We start from the raw sequence: 22,947 nt of genomic DNA, 5'->3' as shown, positions 1-22,947 counted from the left end.
TTTTCCGACCCCACTTAAGTGGGATGAGGGTAAGGGGATGATGATGATGTTCTTTGTGGTGTACAATAAAGTGAATTTTCTTTCTTCTTTATTGTTGAAATTTTCGAATGACATTTTATATCTCTTGTTTCAGATTCGGGCAAAGCCCGGCCGCATCGCGGCTAGTGCAGTTGTATATCGTCAGTACCGTTTGTTAGTGATCTGAGTGAGCAGTGTAGCTATCGGTGAAGTGTCCAGTGAGTGCTATGGCGACGTTCACCGGGCTCACGGTCCTCGTCGCGCTGCTTGTCGGTAAGTCTTATTTACTTAATCTTTATTTTTTAGGGGTCCTGTACCTGTACTGAAAACAACGGAACCCTTATAAGGTCACTTTGTTGTCCGTCAGTCTGCCCAGACTTTTATTGGGGAACGCGTGGATGTATCGAAATTAAAACCCCTTTACAGCAGCATTGTAGGTCCAAACCAAGCTAACATTTTACTCCGCAACTGTTTAATCACTAGCAGTTCCAGGTTTCCTCCTTAATTTGTAAATCGATTGAGCATACGTCTGGATGTCATACATGGTACGCGATAGTCATGCACAAAAGCAGCTAAGGATACGTAGCATACGTATACCGTCGTTCTCTTCTCTTCTCTTTCTACAAATGCTAACGCTTCGAAAACAATGTATGGGAATAATTCAATATCGACTGGTCATGTGGTCAAGTTGTCAATAGGATCTGTCATTCCCATTTTGTTAGTTTTCGAAGCTTTAACTTTTGTAGAAACAGAATCGATATACCATAGCTTCGCCAAGCCTAGGTCTACAATCCCTTTGCTGGTGTGAAATATCATACTTCTAGGTTAGTGTAAAAAATAAGGTTATTTGCAAAAATGTTCATTTCTACACTCGAATAAATTAAAATTTATAGGTAATTTGCGTTGACCTAGCTAGGTCTATGAAATTTGGCAAGTAAAATCTGAAACTACATTGATTACATTACATGACATTTGTGATTAAATTTAAAAATTTTGATTAAACAAATTATAATAAACATGAAAAGGTTGAATACCCTTCTGTGTCTTAAACACCGTCGTCAAGTAACAGGAAAGATGGCACTCAAACGCTAATTGATAATACCGCTAATAAAAAAGATATTTTTAAAAAACTAAATATTTGGTCAGTTATTTATTGAAGTTTGCGTTTACCTGATGGTAGGCGTAGGTAAGAGGTATATAGCCTACCTGCTTAAATGATCATGTTACATGTAATCAAACTTGGTAATTTGGGACGCGCTAACCTGGAAGAGTAACTTAACAGCGGCGTGTAAACTCGAGCTTATATGTAATTAGGTTAATTGGTGGATCAACGTAAACTGGTAGGGAGGTATTACTGTGAAGTGTTTAGCCGGCATCAGCCTCGTAGGTTCTGTGATTAGATTGTACGGCTCACAAATTCCTGGGCTCCAGTCCTAGGTTGCTATGAAATATCGAATGTTTCTTCATAGACATTGTTCGTAGATATATGTATACAGGATGACAGGAAACAAAATACATTTCTTGCAAGGACTTTAAGTAGATTAGAATTTGATATTTCTATTAAAATCTTTCAATCTACTAAGTTTCGGACAGGACGTTACATACCTAATTTTGTAGCAAATGTGCTCTACTTTAAGCCCTTGTAAGGAATGTATCTTGTTTCCTGTCGCGCTGTAATAAATTCTACCAGACGCTCGCTACTCCGTGCGTGAAATTCTGTTTATACGAATCCTGCAGTTTCTGCTCCAAAGTATTACAATTTATGACTACCAAATTTCAACCAAATCGGTTCGATGGCTTAACCGTGAAAAGATAACAGACAGACAGACTTAGTTATGCATTTATAATATTAGTATGGATTATTGCTTGTAAGCATCCATACCATCCCTGGTATGGATGCTTAGAAGCAGCCCGAAACTAGTAGTTATTGGTGCTACAGCCCGTGCCTTAGACATCACTTTGAGTCATTAGTCACCATTGAATTTTAACATCTGACGCGTCAATCAGAAGCGTGAACTTTTGCAGACCGTCAAGACGAGAAAAGTCGCGTATCTAGTGCACGTGCTACGACACGAGTGATACGAGCTTCTACAGCTCATCTTGATGGGAAAGGTTGATGGTAGAAGAGGCGTTGGTCGCAGGAAGAAGTCTTGGCTGAGAGACATCAGAGAGTGGACCGGGATCGCGAGCGCCGCACAATTAATTCGCCTCGCGAAGGATAGAGACGAGTTCAAGAAACTGACTGCCAACCTTTGCTAGTCGGAGAGGCACCTTAAGAAGAAGAAGACAGTGTTAGTGACCAGATATAATCGCCCTTAATGATTGATCCGTAGCCTACATCAGAGTAGCGTATGGCAGTTCCCTACCTTAAGACATCTCACAGGAGACAAAGCTTGCCTGCAGCTGAGCCATTAATGCGATGATGTTTAGCGAGTCTGTTGAATAATAAAACTCAAGAAAACGTTGTTACGCATATTATGAGGTTACAAGATCGTTGGCAGCATCGCTCCCGGAAAAAAATGTTTACGGACCCGGCTCCTGCCTGCGATCGATACAGCGACCGCGGTCGGCCGGGAAATAACTCACATCTGCCATCTGTTCTCGCAAAAAATAATCTTCGTCTTAGCGATATACTTAGCGATAATAATAATAATAATAATAATAAAGCCTTTTATTTTCTCTTCTTCACAATATTTTACAATTCATTTAACTTAAAGTAGGTATTCATTGTTATTATTAATCAGTCACAATTTTTAAAACAACACATTACATAATTATTTCGTTAGATAATCATAATCCATGCATTTTCATAATCATAAAGAATATTTAATTAATTAATTACAATTTTAAAACAATAAATCTAAAATTACACATGTTTCCTATTCTTATTCCGTGCATATACCTAGTCATTTAACATAATTATAATCTGATCTAATCATTTATTCTAATGCATACATTTTTTATCTAAAATATATAATTTATTCAATACATTTAGTCATTTAACATACTTAATCATAATCACACATAGTCATTTAAGTCAAAAAATACATTTAATACCATTATGAGTAAATTTTCATTTTGTCTTTTTGTTTTTTTTTTTTAGCAATTTAATTTATTATTATTAGATTATGTCATATTATTGTATTTTTTTTTCTTTCTTATTCTTTAATTTCCAAAATTATGTTAGGTTGAAGATGAGAACCCTCTCGGGTGTAGGCCTCCTCCAAAACAGACCATTTTTTTCTATCTTTTGCAGACTCTTGCCAGTCTTTACCAGCGATGGCTGCTATATCATCAGCCCATCTAGACACCGGTCTGCCGCTTCTCCTCTTGCCCTGCGGCCCTTTCCATGTAGTAACCTTATGAGTCCATCTGTTATCTTGTTGTCTAGCCACATGTCCAGCCCACTTCCATTTTAATGATTGTGCTTGTTTAAGAAAATCTAGCGTTTTCGTTTCAGCTCTTATGTCTGATGCTTTGATTTTTTGACATTTTTTAATGCATAAGAGGCTGCGTTCCATTGCTCGTTGGCACACTATTATTTTAGTTTTTACACTTTTTGTGAAAATCCATGTTTGTGCACCGTATGTTAGGCATGGGAGAACGCAGGAGTCCATTGCTGTCTTTTTGAGGCTTACTGGCAGTTGGCTTTTAAAAATTTCTTTCAGCGACCAGTATCTGTTCCAAGCAATTGTTATTCTCCTGTTTACCTCCTCTACATTAGAGTATGGGTTAAAAGATATCTGCTTCCCAAGGTAAACATACTTCTCTACATAATCTAAGATTTTATTGTCAATATATATGGGAAGGGTGTGAGCGTTTGTCATTAGTTTTGTTTTCTCTTCATTTATATCCAGCCCAACATTTTGACTAGCCTTATGTAGAGTTTCTAACATGTATTGCATATCTCTTCTAGTTTCTGCAAAGAGTATCAGATCATCCGCGAATCTTAAATGTGTTAGGAGGGAACCATTGATTTTTATGCCCTTATTTTTCCAATTAAGATTTTCAAATATTGATTCGAGTACTGCAATGAAAATTTTGGGAGAGAGTGGGTCTCCCTGTTTTGTGCCTCTATTTATATAGATTGGTGGTCCAACGCTCTCCATCTTTACTCTGCTTTTACTTTTGTTGTATATATATTTAATTATATTGATATAGTTTTCATTTATTTTGCAGTCTTTTAGAGCTTTCCATATACTGTCATGGTAAATAGTGTCAAAAGCTTTTTTGTAGTCAATAAATGCCACATAGAGTGGCACTCTGTTCTCTTTATATTTTTCAAGTATTTGCTCTACCGTATGAATGTGATCCATGGTGGAAAACCCTTTACGGAAACCAGCTTGTTCTTTTGGTTGTTTGGAATCTATTTGGGTGTTAATTTGGTTAAGGAGACAAGTCGAAAAGAGTTTATATAAACAGCACATCAAACTTATTGGGCGGTAATTCCTGATATCTTTCGGATCTCCTTTTTTGTATAAAAGAGTGATATGTGACTCTACCCATTGATAGGGAACGGTTTCCTCTTTTCTTATTAAATTAAAAAGGTTATGTAGAGGGCCTAATAAAAGATCAGCAGCATATTTAATCGCTTCGTTTGGAATGTTGTCTGGACCTGTACTCTTTTAGTTTTTCATACGTTTGATTGCGTTCATTATCTGAAGCTCATTCCACTCTTCACTCACTAGTTTATCAAACTCATATTGGTCAGTTTTTACATAGGAAGTGATTGTTCCGGACTTATTACTATAGAGATCTTTATAGAACTGAGACGCTGTCTCTAAAATAGCTCTTCTGCTGTTTTGGATCTTGTTTTTGTCTTGCAAACAAGGCACCCATGTTTTACTGAATGTGAGCTCTTTATTTGCCTGTTTCACACTACGTCTTTCTTTAAGATTTTTTTCGATTACTGAGTATCGGTAACTTTTGTAATCTTCTTTGATTTTGTTATTTATTATTCTATATATTTTTGAGAGCTCTTTTTTTATTTCTGGAGTTTTTGGGTGGGCAGTTTGGAGTTCCAGACGTCTTTCAATTAAGCGTTTTGTCTCTACAGTTATGATATTTTCATTTAGTGTTCCTTTTCCATGGGACTTGGACTTTTTTTGGCTTGAGTTTGTTATGCCATGTTTTATGTACTTCTCTATTTTATCGTAGTAACTTTGAACAGTGTCTTCGTTTTCTAATTTTAGGTCGATAATGTGCTCTATGAGACAATTTCTGTATGCTTTTATCTCATGGTCTTGTTTCAGAATCTTTTTATTGCAGCAAAATTGAACTCTGCTTTTCTTTTCTGTCTTGAGTAAAACTTTTGCCCGTACAAGTCTATGATCAGAAGGAAAGGCTAGCCTGTTTAAGATTTCAACGTCGAAGATTATTTTAGGTGTATTTGTTAAGATAAAATCAATTTCGTTCTTGGTTTTACCATCCGGTGAGCACCAAGTCCATCTTGAGTTAGATCTCATTTGGAAGAAAGAATTCATTATTGATATATTATGTTCCTGTGCATAGCTTATCAACAGCTCTCCCCTTTCATTCCGTTCTCCTTGGCCATATTTACCTAATATTCGACTTTCTAGCTTTTTTGGTATTCCGATCTTTGAGTTAAAGTCTCCCATTATAATGTATTGCTTTCCAGCTTCATTTTGGGCTTTTGTTAGGGTGTTATAGAAACTTTCCACTTCTAGATCATTTGCGTCGGCTGTAGGTGCATATGTTTGTATAAGAGAAAGTGTTTTATTGTAGAGTATTAATTGAAGCATTGCCACTCTATCGGAAAATCCAACAAAGCTATGTATATTAGGTTTATACTTCTTTTTTATTAGAAAACCCACGCCGTGTAAGCCTTTAATTTCACCTGAGTAACATAATATGTGTTTATCATATTCCTCTATGTTGCAACCTTGCCTTCTGGTTTCTGAAAGTCCGATGATGTCGAATTTAATTTGATCTGTAGCGTTTAATAATTCTAATAACTTTTCTGTGGTTGATAGAGTCCTAACATTGTATGTACAGATGTATAGATAGTCATTTGTTTTGAGTTTTGGAGGGTTTTGGTCGGTCTCTCCCGCGGTGACCAACCGTGGTGGGAGGGTTAGAGAGTTCTCTATGCTTGATTGTTATTTTTTCTGAGTATACTTTGAATGAGAGGGGTTGACGTTACTGGATTCTTTAGTTCTCAAATATTCATGTAGAGATACCCTATTCTTTTTTGCTGACACAAAAGTTTTATTTTCTTTATCTTTTGAAGGTGGTGACTGAGAGAGATTTCTTTTTCGGTTTGCGCTAGTGCTTCTTTGTGTGTGTTTCGAGTTTTCCTTGTCCAACACGATGAGTTTATCATATTTTATGATAGCCCTGTTACCATTTTGTTTTTCCTTTTCTAATTCTTTTTGCAAAAGTTTTCTTTTTTCCAGTACCTTAGGGGGGAAATCTTCTTTTAGATAATAATCCGTGTTGTGCAAGTTATTTTTGTTTTTTATTATAAGAATTTTTTTTCCGAGAGTTGTCAGAGTAACTATTATTGGGCGAACTTTACCTTCAACCCATTTTCCCTTTCGGAACACACTTTCTATTTCGTTCATCTCGCAATTTACCTTTATTGTGTTATTAATAATTTTTAAAATATTTTCTTCTAGCATTGTATAGCTTTTTTCGGTTTCCAATACTCCGAAAAACACAATATTCCGTTTTCTGATGTGTTTCTCTATATGATCTAGGCGTTGTTCTTGTATTTCTACTTTTTGTAATATCTCCGTGTGCTCTGCTTCTAATTTTTGAAATTTTTGGTTAATATTGGTGTTTATGTCTTCACCAAGCTGTTTAATTTCCCTTTTTTGTTCGTCCAGGTCATTTTGAATTTTTAATAACATAATTTTTAGCTCTTCCATATTTTAATAGTAATTATTCTATAGGTATAGTGTTTTATGTGATTTTCTACTAATCAACTACAGATGGCAGCACTGGTTTTTTTCTTTTGGGTTATGAATTAATTTTTTCGTTTGACACCTCTTTTCAGATGTTGGCGCTGTTGTTGTAGTATCAAGTAAAAATTAGTTTTTTACCAGTTGACCATAGATGGCGCTGTTTCTTTGATTACTTCTTGAAATATCAAAGTTCAAAGTTCCAACCAAAGCAGACAACTATAATTCTTTCGAGCTGTTTCCACTCGTTACAAGGTGGCGCTGCAATTTCAATTCAAGATAAATTGTGGTTCTGTTCCTGAGAATTGATTGATCTTCCTTCAACAATTCTGCCCGACAACAGATGGCGCTAATCGTTGAAGTGATGATTGTGCTAGATTTCAATGTCAACAGTGCAATGACCTTGGAAGCGATTTGTGAACTATGATGATGTAAGCGTAATTGGAACTTCACTTCACTGTGTACAGTTCGAAATTTTGACTAATTTCTATTCACAGTTTTGGTTATTGTTATTATCACAGTACTTAGAACTTGTGTATGTTTATCACTGGATGTTTTCTTTGTTATATTTGCACATAATTAGTTCGTTAAGTTGTCGCGGTTGCAAGTTTGATTTTTCACTGTTTTACGACACTGTTTTGGCTACCAACACTTTTATCGATCCACTGTAGTACACTAACTGTATTTTGAATAAAACATTTTGAAATTGAGACGTATAACTATTTTTTAAACAATTATTTGTCGAGACACTGTGTTTACGTGGCGACGGTCGCGCCCTCTCTCATACTTAGCGATATTTTACCTATACTACAGCCATACTCAATGTGCACTGTTCAACAACAAATAAACTAGAAATGAAGGTAGAAAACGCATGTAATTTGATAATATAAATAGTTTAAATTATGTATGTATTCGTCAAAAAAATGTTATACAAAATATATAAACAATATCTAATTTGTTCAAAGCTTATTAATCGAATTTATTTTCATTAATTCAAAAACAAGTTAATTTTAATTATTATTAGATGTGAAATGACTAGACAATATTTTTAATTTGTTTGTTGGTAAACAGTGCGTGCATCGAGTAGAGCTGTAGTAAAGATATATCATATATATACCTACTAGTATATGTATAAAAAATATGTATGTACCTACATAAATTAGGCGATAAAAGAATATATATATTTCAATTTATCTGGCTATTCTTCACGCGAAATCCTATAATTTCAACAACACAATGGATTTAGATGCGGTTATCAGTTAAAAGCTTCGATTGGCGTAACATCTATAATTATGTTAGAAGTATACTCTCATTATTCAGATAGGTATTTAGCGTATGTTTCATTCATCAGGACATAGGATAAAGCCTTTTATTATATATAAGAAGTTTTTTTTTCGTATGGCTCTGTCAAACCTATGGAATTGTGAGCGAGGAAGCCGTAATTTGTAAAGAATTTAATTAGCAGACAGTTCATTAATATTTAACTATGGAAGGCTTAATATGTAGATACCTTGATAGTTGAAGTATAGATTAATAAAATATGAGTTCGCATACAAAGCCGTCGCCGTCTATTCTTACTAAGTTGGTACCCCAGACGTTTCCACTCTATAACTACTTGATATGAATAAGTATAGTATGTCTACTTTTGGAAGTCTGTGCTTGGATGTGGTAGTCATGCTCGCTCTTCATGTTGGCCAACACGTAAGCCAATAATTTGGCAAACACGCTGGCCAATACGCCATCATGTACCTACATTGTTGGCCAACTTGAAGAGCGTATTGACCAACGTACTGGCCAACGTGAATAAGATGTACAGACAAGCGTTTACCAGCAGACAGTTTACGGACAGCGCGTTGGTGTGTAACTAAAGGAACATTCTCTAATGCGGGCTATAGACTTTCAGTTTTAAATGCGCAGGTTTAATTGGACAGTTTTATCTTATCGAAATTTTTTTTTAAGAAAACAGATTTTCCGGAATAGACTTAAGTACTATCTATAAGCTGAAGAGTCTGTTTGCTTAAACTCGTTAATCTCATGAACTACTGCTCCGATTTGAAAAAATATTTCAGTGTTAGATAGCCCATTTATCAAGTAATGCTATAGGTTATATATTATCCCTCTATACATACGGGAACGGGAACCACACGGGTGAAACCGCGCGGCGTCAGCTAGTACAATATATACTTGTAAATTTTTGATTTAGTAACTTCAAACAATTTTTTATACATCTTAACACATTACGATTCGCGTGGGCGAAGACTGAACAAATACACAGTCTCGCCGTAAACACGCCGGCTCGTTGAACTTTCGTAGTCGGGACTCGCTACCTAGACTAAAGCAATGTTCGCAAATCTATACTAGAGTAAAGAAATAGAAATAGGCGTCTCTATACAATAGGACACATTATGAGTGTTATTTAAACGGGTACATACCACGATAAAACGACGAGATTTTTAGTGTCGATATTTCGACCCAGTTGCATGGACGACGAACTGAAGTTGCGAGATGAGAAGTGAAGTCAGCTGTTAGGGGCAGAATCGATCTACCCTCTTTCTCGTTTTTTTGCAACTGGGTTGAAATATCGTGGTTTGTACCCGTTTAAATAACACTCATAATGAACAACCACGAAATAAGTTTAAAATCATTAATAGGACTCATGTTCGGGACGTTAGACACGGTCCACGGAAAGACGTCAAATAAGTTCACAATTAATAAAGAGAATCTGAATCAGTATACAGGGTGCTGGGGAGTATTTTCCATATATCTAGGGTTATATTCTTTAACAAAAATTAATTTCAAATGTTCAAAGAACATGTGTTCTAAAATTCTTATTTTCGGAGTAAATAACATTTCTTTTGTAAGTAGATCTTAAAATGTGTATTTTATACGCAGCCATACAATAATGACGTAGCCAAACTTATGCAACTTAAAATGCAACACAATACAGGATAGATAAAGGCGTGTGTTACATGGATTGTCGGAATTATTTGAATTACTTTGTATAAATACGTGTTTTTTTTTAGTTAATATAATATTATGTAGTTCGGTTCCTATTCGTTAAGTGGTCTCGTCAACACCTTGAAGTTATGGGAAATACACCCCAGCACCCTGTATATTATACACTAGATATTAGTGTAGTTAGTATAGTTTTCATTTGAATTGCTAGTAGAATAAAACATTGATTGGGGATTTTATCAGACTTCTTATTTGCTGATTCAGTTATAGTCAGTCCTGTAGAAACCGTGTTTCAAAGGATTTTCATGAGGTATTCTAAAAGTAACCAGCAACATATAGACTATACACTTTGAGAAAAGGAATACGTTGTATTTTAATCGATTGAAGTCTTTAAGAGAAAATGCGTCTACTAATAGTTGAACAATATTGATCAAAACTTATGTCTTTCCCACTTTATGTAACAATTATATTTACAGGGTCATCATCTTCATTATTATGAATGTCCTTTGGGTTTAAAATTACCCTTTGCTTCTCTTATTCAAAGGATTTTAGTCTCATTAAGATTTTCTTGTGATTATAACTCTAACCCAAATATTAGAGACTCCTGTTTTTCCGTTAGCTTATAGGTATGTAAATGTTGGCATTCTATGTACAAAGAAAAACATATAATATCATTTTTATAATTAGACAATTTATTTACAAATTATTCTTACAATTTATATTTCTCTGATTAACAAAATGCTACTATGTAAGACAGACAAATTGCAGCTCTACGATTAGCTCTGCAGTTCTGTCTATAAAAGTGTTCCTGATTTTCTACTAAAATGATTCCTAATATTGTTCCGTATTATACTGTACTGTAGAATAACTATAGTTAGAGCAGATTCCTTGTAATTTTATGAACTCCGTATATATTGAGTAAGGTTTATTAACATATTGCAAACAACGGAAATGTTGTTACTGTTTCGCTTTAATAAACATGAAAAGGTTGTTTGAAGAATACAAGTAATGACTAATACGTGCATTACATTACTACGTACTTTAAAATCGCAACCATTCGCACGAGAGTATTTTAACGGACGTTAAAAAAACTTTCAAATACTACAAATGCATTCTCAAGTATATGTTCGCACGAGGAATATTATTGCTAAAAACTCCCAATTAAAATCTAAAATCACAGCACTCACACTATGGTTTTAGAGGAGCGCAGCCAGCTTCAGGAAGCAGTTGATTCATTCAACCAGTGTATAAGGACTTCTGTTTTTTTTTATTCTTTACAAGTTATCTCTTGACTACAATCTCACCTGATGGTAAGTGATGATGCAGTCTAAGATGGAAGCGGGCTAACTTGTTAGGAGGAGGATGAAAATCCACACCCCTTTCGGTTTCTACACGGCATCGTACCGGAACGCTAAATCGCTTGGCGGTACGCCTTTGCCGGTAGGGTGGTAACTAGGCACGGTCGAAGCCTCCTACCAGCCAGACCTGGACAAATTAAGAAAATCTCAATTTGCCCAGCCGGGGATCGAACCCAGGACCTCCGTTTTATAAATCCACCGCGCATACCACTGCGCCACGGAGGCCGTCAAAATGAATGATGATGAAGCCCTGGCTAAAATATCAATGTTGGAAGATGAACTGAACAGTGCACACAAAACAAGTTATTATAATATTATTGTATGATTTTTTTTTAAAGAGCAACTGTTGAGTTTCTTGCCGGTTTCTTCTCAGCAGAATCTGCCTTCCGAACCGGTAGTAGAAACTTTACAAATAGTCAACTGACATATCAAAAGTGCTTGTATACTGAGCCTACTTAAAATAAATGATTTTTTGATTTTTTTGACAATGTTTTTAAAACACGACGCTTTTTTTCGAGCTGTGTTGCATTTTCAATTTTGGGTGTCGGAAATAGACCTTCATTTAACTTCATACTATATTTGAACGCTTATTTAACGTCCGTTAAAAAATATCTCGTGCGAATGAGGGCTTAGTCCTTACTCGATGCTTGGAAGTAACAATGCCTCGAGTTAGAGCAATTTTCCAATTTTATGTCGTCTAATGACCGCTCCGCCTACAGACCGTATAAACCATTATTCCATTCCTAAACTACCATTTGTTACGTAACATCTATATAAACAAGCTGACAACGGAATCCGTAGTGTCACCAAATACTAACCGCATAGTATCTAGTTTCAATGTGCTTAGCCGTAATATGAAAATGTAATTTGCTAGGCGTCAGGCGACACTTAAACCCACAGTGGTTTTACGGGAAAGTTGATTTCCATAAAAACATGTGCGTGCGGTTTTTTTAATATACCTACTAGGTAATAATGGACGTACCAAGATGGTCCACCTGATGGTAAATGGAAATCCATCGCCTATACACTTAGACTAATTACAGAAGGACTTTATCGCACCCAAATTCACGAACAAAATTGTCTGTCATTATCTCTGTAATGTATAAAGCTGAAGAGTTTCGCTAATCTCAGGAACTTCTTTCAGTGTTAGATAGCCCATTTATCGAGGAAGGCTATAGGCTGTATATTATCCCCGAATTCCTCCGGGAAGGAGAACCACGTGGATGACCGCGCGGCGTCAGCTAGTATGATACACCTAACCTATATTATGAAAACGAGCTTAGATTAGGTGTCTTATACGAAACTAGAAGTTGTTGACCGTTTTTTACAGCATTCAACTATGAACACAAAAAGGTATTTTTACGGAGCTCTTTACCGACGAACACGAAACACGGATTCTATAGAGACAGATTTTATACTCGCATTAGATCGTTGATCATAGTAACGTCTAGCAAGGCAGATCCTCATACAATTAGTCTGAGTCTATAAACATTTCAAAGGATATACAATGCAAGTAACACCTACAATGTACTCGTATACCGCCATATTATGGTATATTGAAGAAATACATCAGGACCTTTAACAAACCGCACGTAACATAGTATGTTGTACTTGTAAAGCTCGTTTGTGGGAATCATTCCTAAATAATCACCATGAATATTCTATATCTACCATCATTCAGCATCTCCTGAGGTGGACTGGTGCTAAGTAGCGCAATTTATAGAATGTTTGTAGCTTACGTTGCCTTCGGGATTATGCTCTAGGTCTAGGTTAGTTAAGTATTTTATACGTAAATTCAGATAGGTTGACTCTTGACTTGACATGACTCTTTTGAAAACCAAATTAGTCTTACTCTAACTTAAATAACTCTAGACGGCCGCGTGGCGCAGTGGGTAGTGACCCTGCTTTCTGCATCCACGGCCGTGGGTTCGATTCCCACAACTGGAAAATATTTGTGTGATGAGCATGGGTTTTTCCAGTGTCTGTGTGTATTTATACATTATATAAGTAATTATATGTAGTATATAAATGTATATGAATATTATAATATCAACTATCTTAGTACCCATAACACAAGCTACTCTTTAAGCTTACTTTGGGGCTAGATAGTGATGTGTATTGTTTAAGTATATTTATTTATAAAAAATAAAAATAAAATAAATTAATTTCGTCTTGGATTTTAATTTGAAATTAGATTTCTAAACTTAATGATAGTTTTGTTTTGTAATATCTTAATATTGCTGATTGCTTACAATCAGTAACATCGATGGGACTTTCATTTTTTCATTAAAAATAAACATTACATACACAATAAACTTTAGAATTTAGCTTTACTTAAAACTGAAGATCTTTACTTTAGCAAAACACTTTTTTTTTTAATTTAATTTACACTAATAAGGTAAAGGCTTTAGTTTAATTTACACTAATAAGGTAAACACATATTTTAACAGAAGGCCTAATGTCACAAGATGTTGGCTATGTTGAGTAACTCAGATAGCGCTAGGCAAGATAACATTTTTCTGGTTCAGCTAGGAGCCCAGAGAGTTCAATGACCGCTAATTTTAACGTCCTATATCTTCACAGCGCGTCTAAAATATGCAAAAGCATATGCTAACTCGACTCATAAGTGCCAACCAAATTTAACTACTTCTAGAAACATGCTGCTCGTAATTATTTATGATATTATTTACTACAGGCTTTGATTATATATACTACAGGTATGTCTATACCGATGTATCCTTGAACTTAGTGAATATTCGACGAAAAGTCGACCTACACAGGATGCTGGGGAGTATTTTCCATAACTCGGGTGTAACTTTACCGTAAATTAATTAATAATGTTCAAGGAACATGTGTTGTAACATTACTATTTTCGAGGCAAATAATATGCAAGGGTAGATAGAGGCGTATGTTACTTTGTATGAAAATATTAAGTTTTTATTTTTTAGTAAAAATAAATTTAGTTTTATGCAGTTCGGCTCCTTTATGTGAACTCGTCAACACCTTGATGTTATGGGAAATACTCTCGAGCACCCTGTATAAAAGCGTCAACTTTTGAATTCCACTGGACACGAATAACTGATGCGTTTCTTGTCGAGATTTTTCTGCACAATGCTTTTCCAACCTATGGTAGAGTCACTACTTACTGACGATCATTTGATTTGATTTGTTTTGACCCAACTTAGTACTATCCGCTTACAACGCAAATCCTGAGTGAGAAAGACGATCAAAATGACATTAGGTCGGTAAGTCGGTTAAGAACCGGCGTCGCCAACTATGTAAATTCTTTGATAACGGTACACCGTTTGAAACAAAGTCCAGGCGTATGAAGCTCGTAAAATGTTATGAATTCCTTCGGAAACGTGGTGTTTAAAGGTAGGCGTCCACAGCTCCGCGTCGGACGCATCGCATTAAACGGATTTTTAATTTTACGGTAGATTCGTGCGATCCGTACGATACGGATCAATGTACGCACTTGTATGACTTTCTATATAAAGAATACTACGAACCGTTTGATGCGATTCGTCTGATACGTAGGTACGATGCGGATATGTGGACGCCTACCTTAACAAAACACATCGCGTCTTAACGTCATGCATGTACGCAATACACGAGACTGGTGCACATAACACTAACAGCAATATGAATATTTTTAAATATTCATATTGTTGTTGGAAAAAAGATGTGAAAGTTGAAGAATTTAGAGATGAATTTTAAAATGTTTGTTGGTCAATATAGCTTCCAATTAACGTAAAGTTCATCATCATCATTATCAACCCATAATCGGCTCAATGCTGAGCTCGAGTCTCCTCTCAGAATGAGAGGGGTTAGGCCATAATTAAGAAAATTCTCTAGTATGCAGGTTTCCTCACGATGTTTTTCTTCAGCATTTGAGACACCTGATATTTAATTTCTTAAAATACACAACTGATAAGTTGGAGATGCATGCCCCGGACCGGATTTGAACCCACACCCTCCGGAATCGGAAGCAGAGGTCATATCCACTGGGCTATCACGGCTCACTGTATTAAAAAAATAATAACTAAATTAAGAAAGGATAATTTTTGCTAAAAGTCATAGGTACCTATATCGCTTGACTTTATTTTCTGGGAATTGCATTATTGACAAATCAAAACCACGTATTATTCAATTACAACCAGAAATCTTGTGTGTAAATGAGGTCATCGAACTGTAATGTTAATTTAATAATCATATTTACTTAATTTTGCTATCGTATAACCTCTTGCGCGTCACTCCCCACAATGACAGTTCAGTTATTAGAAACACGAAGACTGCTTCCAGTATCCTTCGACATCATCGTGAATAATGTAAACAGAATTCTAGTCCGAACGCGGAATTCATACTCGAGCATACCGATTCTTACTAAGTTTCCTTGTAAACGCTGAATAGAGTGAAGTTCAATCTAAATTAGAATCTTCGACACGATCAAATATACAGTTTATATACCAGTCGAAATAAAGAGGGATGTTACCTGCAACTTTAATATGTCTGTCGATGTTTCTGGGTGTTTACGTGGCGTATTATTAGGGTAGGGATAAGGAAGAAGTGCACATAAGTCAAAGCGAAGCTTGACCGGGTCCGCTAGTTCTAGATAACTTCAAGATTGTCGGGTATTTTTTTTAGTTTGGTACATAAATGCTTAACTACTGTTAAAATTTCACTGTAATAAGAGGACAAAATAATTTCATGTCGACTTTAACTGAGGTTAACTGTCTTAACCTACAGTTTCTGCACCTTCAAGGCAAGAGTGAATAGGCATCTTCTAGGCAAGCGCGCTTCATCTTGGACCGCATCATTGCTTACCGTCAGGCATGATTGTAGTCAAGCACAAGCCTATCCAAAGTAAGGTAAGTGATGATGCGATGGAAGATGGAAGCGGGCTAACTTGGTTAGGAGGAGGATGAAAATTCACACTCCTTTTGGTTTCTACATGGCATCGTACCGGAACGCTAAATCGCTTGGCGGTACGTCTTTGCCGGTAGGGTGGTAACTAGCCACGGCCAAAGCCTCCCACCAGCCGAAAAAGTGTATACGTACACGAGTACATAAATCCATTGCGATTGACGAAAAGGTTAACCTTTTTAACATTAACAATCTTAAACTATCGTCTTTAGTTAAGGCTGTCGGCCTTACAGCCGCCTAATTTGGACGTGTTTATTGCATAATTAAAGCTTTGAATACGCGCCATAACTTAACACAGATGGTATGAACAATACGATTAGGGCAGCGTGTCATAAATATTAAAAAATACCGCAACTGGTGTAGAATATATCTCCTCCATTGGCTTAGTTTAGTTTTCTTAAGTCAATTTATCGCACTAATATTATAAAGGTGAAAGTTTGTGCCGATGTACGTTGGGGTCCCAAGGTGCTGGAATGGCGACCCCGCACTACAAAGCGCAGTGTTGGTAGACCCCCCACCAGGTGGACTGAGTACATCAAGCGAGTCGCCGGGATTCGCTGGATGCAGCGGCTCAGTATCGTGATGTTTAGAAGTCCCTACAAAAGGCCTTTGTCCTGCAGTGGACGTCCATCAGCTGATATGATGATGATGATGATGATGAAAGTTTGTGTGTGTGTGTAAGTATGAAAGAGTGTAAGTATTTTTACGCCGCGGCTACGTAAGCAATTTGGCTGAAATTTGGAATGGAAATAGATTTTACTCTGGATTAATACATACGCTACTTTTCATCCCGAGGAATTTCACGAGGACGAAGTCGCGGGCGTCCACTAGTATTAAATATTTTCGTGTACTATGAAAACTCACACCTACAGTTCGTTTCATGTAGGATGGTGCGAGTGATAGTTCGTTTCACTCTTGAAAGTTTGCCGTATACGATAATAGTACGTATTATGAACGCCATACAGGCGACTGTCACCGTACCCATGCTATCTGAAAAACACTTCAAAGTTGAATGTGAAACTTGTACAATAAGGCGAGATGCAGCCAGTTGGCTAGAGCAGGTGTCGCGCGATCAGTTGTAGCGCCCACATGCTATTAACATTGATTACGACATTGCAAACATCCAGTTCAAATGATTAAAATTCCTCTAAAGATAATAAACAATTTATAAAACATATTTTTGTTGTTGGTAGAAAACAGTGATAGCCCAGTGGATATGACCTCTGCCTCCGATTCTGGAGGGTGTGGGTTCGAATCCGGTCCGGGTCATGCACCTCCAACTTTGAAGTTGTTTGTATATTAAGAAATTAAATATCACGTGTCTCAATCGATGAAGGAAAACATCGTGAGGAAACCTGCATACCAGAGAGTTTACTTAATTCTCTGCGTGTGTTAAGTCTGCCAATCCGCATTGGGCCAGTGTGGTGGACTTTACCTTACCCCTTTCATTCTGAGAGGAGACTCGAGCTCAGCAGTGAGCCGAATATGGGTTGATGACGAGGAGAAAACAGTATTATTGCTTGGCAACTTCGTTCGTAACACTCCCGATGGTCCGCACGCACGATTTCTCACCCGCGCAGTCCTACTACCTCCCTGCCAAATTTCAACTTTGTACATCAAACGTCAAGTGGATATAGAAGTATCTCCGAGTATCTAAATAATATAATATTGGCTTAAAAGCTCTTTTGTAGATTGTAGTTCTTATACATCTCTTTTAAAGTTATATCTCAATCATTATAACGTTTAATTTCAAGACTTTGATGATTTGATGATGACACATAAATTTCAATGACCTTCGTGGCGCAGTGGTATGCGCGGTGGATTTACAAGACGGAGGTCCTGGGTTCGACCCCGGCTGGGTCGATTGAGGTTTTTTTAATTGGTCCAGGTCTGGCTGGTGGGAGGCTTCGGCCGTGGCTAGTTACCACTCTACTGACAAAGATGTACCGCCAAGCGATTTAGCGTTCCGGTACGATGTCGTGTAGAAACCGAAAGGGGTGTGGATTTCATCCTCCTAACAAGTTAGTCCGCTTCCATCTTAGATTGCATCATCACTTACCATCAGGTGAGATTGGAATCAAGGGCTAACTTATAAAGAAAAAAAAATTAGAAGGCAATTATATTAATAATTGTTGTTGTTAGAAGATGAATGTTAATTTAACATCTGTATAGACAAATGTATAAAATCCGTAGACTCGTAGGTGCATCTTATTACAATGCCAGACAAACGAAAACAAAAAAAAATAAAAGCACCGAGTGGCGCATTCAATCATTTCTATGTAATGGGCTAAAAGAAAAGATTCCATCGCACGTGCATCTGCCGAGTACGGACGCCTCGGGTCGACCAATCACGAGACTGAGCCACACCATCTGTCACAAGAACGCTTGGCACGTTTTTGCTCTCGAAACGCATTTTTTTTTTCGAAGTTCTTAAACTTCTAAGGAGTATTTATTGTTGATGATATTGCAAAGTTAATTAAACATATAGGTTATCTATTATCTACATGAAATATATGAAATGGTTAATGGAAGTTCTTACAGCCGCTGAGTGTCGAATTTAACCTCTATTTGTTTGGGATTTTTTTTTTTTTATTCTTTACAAGTTAGCCCTTGACTACAATCTCACCTGATGGTAAGTGATGATGCAGTCTAAGATGGAAGCGGGCTAACTTGTTAGGAGGAAGATGAAAATCCACACCCCTTTCGGTTTCTACACGGCATCGTACCGGAACGCTAAATCCCACCAATCAAAAGAAGAATTTGACACTCAGCGGGTGAATGATCCCCTGGTGATGCCCCTACACCGTCTATGAATACCATTGTTAAACTTCTAAGGAGTATTTATTTTCGATGATATCGCAAAGTTAATTAAACATATAGGTTATCTATTATCTACATGAAATATATGAAATGGTTATTTTATTTTAAATAAAATATGTGTTAACGTTTCGCTTTCTAAAGATCTACTTTCTCCGTAATACCGTACATTATTATGTTTATGTTAATAATGGATGTTATGTTTTGTACAATAAATAAAGAATGTAAGAAGAAGCTGTACATTTTTTCTTTTCAATAAATAAATTGGTAAAGATGGTTTGTATGAAACATTACCAATATACCAATACTTTCAATATTTGGCATTACATTCGCCAATTAAGATTAAGTGATATAGGTATTATTGCTTAGCGATGGTGTAAGTGATTGCTTAGCGATTATTCGCGTGTAATTTCGGCTTCTAAAGCAATTAGCAATAGACCGATCAATTTTACAACACAACAAATAAGTAGTACCAATTTACAAATAAACCGATTATAAAAACCGATAAATAAAGTAAAGTTCTGCAAACTTAATGAATAAGTACATAATCAAGTAACAAGTAAATCATAACAATAACAGACTCTCAGCAGATCCTGCCTTTTGAACATGTGGTAGAGTCACTAGATCCGAGAGTCCGAGCTATTATCGATTGCATCGAAAATCATATTTTGACATTAATACAGTGCGATTAAGAATTGATGCAGCCATTTCACAATTGACCTGCTGAAGTTTCAAAAATGCTTCTAAACTGAGCATAATGAATTTTGAACGAAATATTCATGCAAACTACCTGCAATTAATGTGTAACAGGATATAAACTGCGTGCCGCGTGCTCATTTATGTCAAAAAGCAATTAAAAAGCAGCGTCATTCACACCACGAGGTCGATACACTGTCGTTCCAGTATCATTCTAGGACAAAACTAGGTCGAGCCTTGTAACGAGCGCGAGAGTAGACTCGTCAAGCTCTTCAGCACTCTAATTCTTGGCTAGCTGTGATGCGACAAATCTTTGTTGAAAGGAGAACAATTCTTGCAAAACAAAGAGTTATATATGTTACCGTTAAATTGTTAAAAGTTAGTTTATAATCTCACTCGCGATATTGTAATCTGTCGACATATTGTGAACGGAACATCTGATTACATTGTTATTATTCGGCATATTATAATCTATCGAAGTGTAACCGTTATCAATTCAATCAGGATGAATTTACCATAGAGTTACAAAAATACTACGGGCATAATAAAAATAATAAAAAAATTACAATAGACAAATCAAAGAAAAAGTAAAATAAAGAAAATCAGAGGGGTGGCCAGTGCGTTTCTTAATTTTTTTTTAAACACTGTTATTTCATTAGTAAAATCTTGTTATTGTTAATTATAAGTATAATTTTGTCAAATCTAAAGTTAATCTAAGATCTATCTAAGGTTAAAGGTTTCTCAATATTTGTCAGGACAACTTATTTAACAAACCAAAATAAGACCCTAAAATGGCAGAAGACCATGAGTGGAGTCACGGACTTGTGAAGGTTGTGTGTAGGGTTGAAGGATCCTTTGACTGTTAACAAACACTCCCCTTTTCCACTCAAGTCACTCTCTCCGCATAGTAACCCACAAAGAGTTACACGACAAGAAATGTGGACGGCTTGAACGCCACGAGTATACTGAACCCGACCGTACGACGAGCGCCTCATATCGCAAGTCGTTACCGCCAACCGATCGCTACCCTTCTCTAACTCCCTGCTCTTTACGGAAATAAGTCGCGCCACCTAGCGTCGGCACGAGCCAACACGAGATTGAGCGACGTCATATCCATCTCGGACTAGTTCTTACACAAGTGTATTCAACAATATATTTCACCCACAGGAGCAGTGCGATGCGAGGACGAGACGATCGGACCGATATTCATGAAGGAACCCCCGAACCGAGTGGACTTCAGCAACACGACCGGAGCTGTAGTGGAATGCGCCGCCCGAGGATCCCCCGCCCCCGACGTCATTTGGGTACGAGCTGATGGAACTGCTGTTGGAGACGTTCCCGGATTGCGACAGGTAATAAACGTACACTCATCCGACGTTTATCAGTTTCATCTGCGTGTAGCTTGGCAAATTCGTTCGTAATACTCCCAACGGTCTTTCGCCCAGTCTTTTCCACTGCCTCACGTGCTCGACTTCACACCCGCGAAGTCCTTGGGAGTGTCGTCAACGATCTTGCCAGGCTATAGTTTTCGATACTGTGGGAGTACGGAGACAAAATAATACAGCCAAACTTGTAAAATGTTTGTTGTTATTATTTAAAATTATCACCGAACATGTGTTTTATGACCAAAATAAGAGATAACCCTGGGAATATAATCACGTGTAAAATGACTCACTATGTCTGATTTATCAGAACTCATGAAATTAACATGGTAATCATCAAATCAGTAGGCTCATAACTGCACTAGATTTTTGACTAAGATAGGGTACTGATGATACATCATGAATAGGCTATAATGAAATTCTATAGGCATTATTAAAAATCATTATGGAGTTATTTAATGCGTGTAGGTGTCCTCCTGACCGTGTTATAAATACTAACCATTTACAACGTAGGAGATATGAAAGTGCACATTTACATTTACATCGTAGGAGATATGCGCAAATTTAGGTGCACTCTATTCGCCTCTCCTAGTCTAATGTAATAAGTACACAGTACACTGACTGGACCGGTAAGAGATCAGCACCAAAAGCTAATAATATCTTTGAGTATTTCAATGTCTAGGCGTGCACCAAATATTTCCAAAACTCTTGTTTCTTTTCATTAGGTCTTACCGAATGGAAATCTGGTGTTCCCTCCATTCAGAGCTGAGGATTATCGGCAAGAGGTCCATGCCCAAGTTTACGCCTGTCTGGCAAGGAACCCCGTCGGAACCATTCACTCCAGAGATGTTAACGTGCGAGCTGGTAAGTTAGACGTAACCTATCTACACTATTCCTAAAACTGTAACAGAATTGTAACTGTTTATTACCTTTTTGAACTAAATAACGAATGGAATTAGATGATTTAGTGCCCAAAACAATAATTGCCTGTACGCCTAAAATGCGGGCCTTAACATAATCTCGTGAAGACAAAATGAAATAATTGTCGACTAAAGATAGACTGCCACATATCCGCATCGTAAGTATCGAATTAATTTTTACGGTAGATTTCTGCAATCCGTACGATGAGGATCAGGAGACGAACTTACAGACAAAGAATACTACGATCTGTTTTATGCTTTGATTATAATATATAATCAAAGGATGCGTCCAATACTTAAAAGACAGGAGAAAGACAAAAGCAATATTTGCGGTTCGGTCGATATTGGTGGACTATTTCTTTTTTTCTTCACGATATGTTTTGGCGCGCATCGTTTTGGGTGAAACGGTATCATGAGAAAACTATTCAACCGATTTATATGGAGTTTTGAAAGATAGTTGCCCAAGTACATTCGAATCACAGTTAGTTTTTCAGAACTAATTGTTATTCGAATTAGACGACGTTACACTCAAAACAATGGCCTCATTCAAACGGCATCACGCAAAAACTATTAAACGGATTTATGCTGGATTTTCTTTGATAAAGTCTTTGATACCGAAGTTAATATTTAAGATTATTCCATTCAGTGGATTACGTGAACCGAAAGATTAAACTAGTTTTATAAAAATAACTTAACTATATGAAACTGGTTTGCTGACTTTTTTTAAGGTCTAAAGTGTTTAAAGTTTGAAGGAAGTGCAAACATTTTTAACAAACGACTTCATATGTAACACAAACACTTAATAAATACGACGATTGAAATGTTTTAACCTTTATAGCTGTTAATAAATACGCAGGCATGGAAAATAGCGGCTAGCTTAAACCTAGTAGGTATAACTAGTATTATACTCATATATTCAATGAAAATGGGCAAATCTTTTAAAATATTCAATGGT

At 36.6% G+C, this 22,947-nt stretch overlaps 1 protein-coding gene across 50 annotated transcripts in view; it reads left to right on the top strand.

Annotated features, from left to right (window-relative positions):
* The window catches only part of LOC112055815 (cell adhesion molecule Dscam2), a 96,985-nt gene that overhangs the window by 15,507 nt on the left and 58,531 nt on the right, over positions 1 to 22,947 (top strand). For all 50 annotated transcript variants that reach the window (XM_052883513.1, XM_052883548.1, XM_052883547.1 and 47 more), the window contains exons 2-4: positions 134 to 291; positions 20,858 to 21,042; positions 21,798 to 21,936. In XM_052883513.1, the coding sequence (XP_052739473.1) occupies positions 246 to 291; positions 20,858 to 21,042; positions 21,798 to 21,936 (370 nt within the window). In that variant the 5' untranslated portion in view covers positions 134 to 245. The remainder of the gene's footprint in view (positions 1 to 133; positions 292 to 20,857; positions 21,043 to 21,797; positions 21,937 to 22,947) is intronic.

The sequence above is a fragment of the Bicyclus anynana genome, chromosome 9 (assembly GCF_947172395.1).
Source record: "Bicyclus anynana chromosome 9, ilBicAnyn1.1, whole genome shotgun sequence".
Taxonomy (NCBI): Eukaryota; Metazoa; Arthropoda; class Insecta; order Lepidoptera; family Nymphalidae; genus Bicyclus; species Bicyclus anynana.
This window is presented reverse-complemented; position numbering and strand designations above follow the sequence as displayed.